Source organism: Choristoneura fumiferana, chromosome 16 (genome assembly GCF_025370935.1).
Source record: "Choristoneura fumiferana chromosome 16, NRCan_CFum_1, whole genome shotgun sequence".
Taxonomy (NCBI): Eukaryota; Metazoa; Arthropoda; class Insecta; order Lepidoptera; family Tortricidae; genus Choristoneura; species Choristoneura fumiferana.
The window spans coordinates 130620-135087 of record NC_133487.1 but is presented as its reverse complement, the minus strand read 5'-3'; the positions used below and the strand labels follow the sequence as shown (position 1 = coordinate 135087).

General features: G+C 43.4%; 2 protein-coding genes across 2 annotated transcripts in view; one reads left to right on the top strand and one right to left on the bottom strand.

Annotated features, from left to right (window-relative positions):
• The window catches only part of LOC141436257 (MAU2 chromatid cohesion factor homolog), an 11072-nt gene extending 7052 nt beyond the window's left edge, over positions 1-4020 (bottom strand). Inside the window, exons 1-5 of the mRNA XM_074099160.1 lie at positions 3984-4020; positions 3456-3620; positions 2385-2564; positions 1477-1586; positions 1132-1233 (exon numbers count right to left, since the gene is read on the bottom strand). Of these exons, the coding sequence (XP_073955261.1) occupies positions 1132-1233; positions 1477-1586; positions 2385-2564; positions 3456-3620; positions 3984-4020 (594 nt within the window). The remainder of the gene's footprint in view (positions 1-1131; positions 1234-1476; positions 1587-2384; positions 2565-3455; positions 3621-3983) is intronic.
• The window catches only part of LOC141436460 (uncharacterized), a 35698-nt gene that overhangs the window by 9269 nt on the left and 21961 nt on the right, over positions 1-4468 (top strand). The gene's annotated exons all lie outside the window — the stretch shown is intronic.

The window sequence follows — 4468 nt, the reverse complement described above, 5'->3', positions numbered from 1 at the left end:
AGGATCACTTTCCACTAGTACGTAGTCGTAAAATTAGATTTATATTCAAAAATGTTCAAATACATTATCAGTTGGAGATGGTCAGTATTATGCAAAATCAAGTCTGGCTATGGCTCACATAACGTAAATGACAGTTCCTCACCCCTCTTCATACTTTCTTCTTCCTGTATCGCCCAAACAATAGGTACAAACAATCTTTATATTTTTCACAAATTTTGGTGTGAATAATATAAGATACAATAGTTTAATGTCAACTGCTCATCACCTTTTACGAAAGATTGCTTTTTCCGATGCAGAGACGTTCATTATTCAAGAGTCCTGGTGCTTCACCACCCGTTCCATTTCACCATATGCATTACGAGAAGCATAAATTGCTTAGCAACTGTGTTAAAATAAGTAAGAGTAAATCCTTACTTGTTATTGAGTAGTACCTAACTCCGGTGGCCAACTGTGGTCTTCACTTGTCTTTATCATTAGTTTCAAATGATGATGTTCAAGAGCAAATGGACCAGTTACTACTAAATATATCCAAACCATAGGTGTCCCTACAATATTAAAGAGTTCCCTCGATTTCCTGAGGATCCAATCATCAGATCCTGATTTTGTGCCTATGGACTTAATATTTTTTTTCAAATCGGTTCATAAATGACGGAGTTCTGAGGTAACAGCCAAAAAAATACAACCAAATTGATAACCTCCTCCTTTTCCTTTATGTAAGTCGCTTAAAAAAACAAGCTGTCTTTATCAATATGACACGTCATTAAAACGTTAGAAGATAAGAAGTGATCCGTCTGATCTGAACGCCAGTTGTCTATGTAGTTTGTGAATCTGACATTGCATCACGCGAGCCAACCAATCCCTTCTTTCTTTCTGAATTTTAACCAATCGACAAGCACGTCTATTTGTAATTGATTGACCTTGAAATTGATTTAATCATAAGTTGTTTTGGTTTTAGGTATGGCCACTTTTTGTGTGGAATTTGTTCTGAGTTACGCTTCCTGACTTATTATTTGTTCGTAGCTTTTAACAGACGTGACGTGTCTAGTGTAGACGTATCTAGTTGGGCGTGGCGCCGCAACTGACACATCTCAAAGTGTTCACACAACGCCACTGATAGCTAGTGAAACTTACCTGCTCCATTAGTTGTGCTAAGTCGTTATCCCTCCGTCCCCGTAAGTATACAATGGCCAGGTTAAGTTTCGCGAACATCCATAAGTCTCTCTCTTGTGACATCTGAAACACAGACAATCAACAATTACTATATTATATTTCCAAACCGCGAACATCTTTCTACCCAGTATTTCTTTTATGGACGTAACCAGGGGGGGGGGGGATTCAATGTTTCCCCTACACACTACATACTTATATTTTATGAATCGTGTAGAAAACAACAAATCTGTATGACAAAACAAGCACAGGGGACCCCCTCCTGGGCGAGAAGCTGCATACGCCCTTGATTTCTCGTGTTTTGGTCACCTGTATGGCGGTGAGGAATTGCGCTTCTGCGGCCTCCATGCAGTTCATGGACATCGCGTACAGGCCCAACAGGCAGTGCAGTTGCGGGGTATGCGCCTCTGCGCTCGCCGCTGTAACACAATTAAACATTCACAATAAAACTTTTTGGTGGTTCAAAAGCAATCATTCATTTCTTATTTTGGACGATTAGAGGTAGTTTTTTTTTGCCACAGTACTACAAAGAATCCTTATAGTTTCGTCATGATCATCCGCACGTCCGCGGTTTAGCTTAGCTACTTGTCACACCATTGGCGTGTAGTGGGTTAATTCCAGGGTACACAGCTAGACAGTTTGCGTCTGCAGCAACACGCCACCCTCCCACAGCAGTGTAGGCAACACTAGCACTGCCTATATAACCTCGATTCACGCCATAGTGTCACACACAACTCACAAGCGTGTCAATAGATCAGAGAATTAGCAAGACGTAGTAGCAGCGAGCGGGCTGGTCATATCTGTCGAAGAACCGACAACCGCTGGAGTTCTTGAGTAGAGACCGCATCTCGGCAAACGTAGTGTGGGAGACGCCCTCCGGCCAGGTGGTGACGATATGGTATAATATGGATGCGTTTAGCCGAGAACAGGGCGCAATTGCGCTCATTCGTAAGGAGGCTATGTCCAGCAGTGGACGCTATAGGCTGTTGATGATGTTGATGGGATGAGGATGATGATGATGATGATTATTATTATCATTATGATGATGATGACTGGGCTCTTCCCCGTCAGAGAACGTATAGTTGTAATGCTGACGCGCCCTGCCGCGCATCGGCGTCGGCGAACTCGTCGAAGCGGTCGCCGGTCGGCATCGGCCTATTGCTATAGGCTGACGATGATGATGATGATGATGATGATGGTGGTGGTGGTGTACTGACCGGTGGGCGCGACGGTGAGCAGATGCGCGGCGCGCGCGATCTCGTGCAGCGCGTGCGCCTTGCCGCCGCAGACGAGCCGGCAGAGCGCCGCGTGCTCCACCAGCGCCATGCGCAGACGCCACGCCAGCGCCGCGCCGCTGCGCGCGCCCACCATCGTCGCCGTCTCCGCGAAACCACTCGCTGGAAACAACGCAACGTTAAACGTTGTAGGATTACAAGTAAAATAATTGATAAAGTAATGTTGGATAAGGGTGTTTTCCGCTATTGTTGCGCGGGCGTTTTTTGGTCGGCTTAAGCTGATGCTGCGTGCGTCGGTAGGTGTGGGGAGACCCTTAGCCACGTAGCAAGTGTAGAAAATGCTACTGCCCCCAGCTCCCCGCGCATCAACGTTTTCTGATCGTAAAAAATAAATTTCCTTTGATAGAAGCCTGAAAATATTTTTCAAATCAATGTAAGTACATGAAACAGCCGCCAAAGAAAGATATGGTATCAAAATGATGGACTTTAACGTTTTATCTTATACAAGAAACCAAGGGTCCTGCAAGGTCAAAGGCAAATCAAAGGCCCCGCGATAAAATTTGCTACAGGCCTCGCCTGAAGCCTCAGTGAAGTTAAAGTAGTGTGGTTAAGTTATGCAAAATAGTCCGCGGAAAAGCAAATCAAGTCTATTGTAAGATCTCAGCGAAATAATAATCCCTGATCGACAAAAAATTCAAGCAAAATCTGATGAATTTTAAATCTGTCACATCGACCTCAATCTTGAAATACGAGTTTAATAGTAATAAATTACAGCTCTAATCTAATTTGTCAACTATCCAAAAATATATTATATTATATTATATCTATGTGAGCTGTACGCTTGTAGCAAGCAATACACAGGTTTTTACCACTTCGATTACAAAAGTTGAGGTCCTGGGTTTGGTTCGATTTGGTTGGGAATTAGTTTCAATTACAAAAATGGTTACAAGAGTAATCAAATCACGAACTTCATTGACATTACCGCCGCTTCCCACAAACCGCTGAACTTCGGTGCCTCGAGAGGCAGCCCTAAACAAGTTCATCCCCACTTACCGGTCAGCTTGTCAATTTGCGCAAGCGCTTTCTCGGTGTACTTGTGCGCTTTGTCCATGTAGCCGGCTTGTGCGGAGTGCATCACGGTAACTAGATACACCAACACGTAGAGCTGTTGGCGGGACAGCCACACGAACGACTCGCCCGGCGCGCTGCCACACACCGCTGAAAACGACGGTCAACTCAGACACAGTCCCGTATTCATCCATAGATTGTTATGACTCCGTAGATTTATCATTCAAGTACTGACGCTGATTTTTGATATCAAGTAAAGAGATAATTTCAAAAATATATATTAACATCATATCAGCCGGCAGATGGCCATTGCTGGAGATATTACTTCCCCAAGGAGCTACACGACGATCGGTTTTGTGCTACATTCTCGCAATGGCCGCCCGCGATCTTTACCAAATCGTCTATCCTTGCGGTAAGGCTGTTAACATTTCGCCTTCCGGCGAAAATAGTTCGGGTTAGATAAGTTTTATTGAATTTGCACATCACACACATAGTGTTTAGTTTGTGACTCACTGTTGAACGTGTGTTTCATGAATATATCAACGTTCATGGCACCTAACAAAATGAAGTTTTGATCAAGTGGTCCCTCATCAAGTTGAGGAAACAAACACAGATAAAATAAAAAGTTAGTGTTTAAGCTTTTACAAAAAGTGCAATAAATAGGCCTTGAAAGACATACGAGGGCTGCCTTTTAAGTTGTGACGTTTAGAAAAACTAAAGACAATTTAAGAGTTGAATTTTTTGTTTTTCAAAGTAATCACATGATATAATACACTTTCATTCCGTCCGATTCCGTCATTATTCCAGTCCGAAGTCGTTGCTTGATTTTTGGAAAAGTGAAGAAATCATTAGGACTTAAGTCTGGGCTGTACGGCGGGTGTTCCAGATTTTCGAAGTTTTGCTCTTTTAAAAACGCACTGCCGGGCGGTGTGCGAGCTCGCATTATCGTTGTGCAGTACTATACGACGTCTTGGGTTATTTTTTTCGGAACTCGCCGA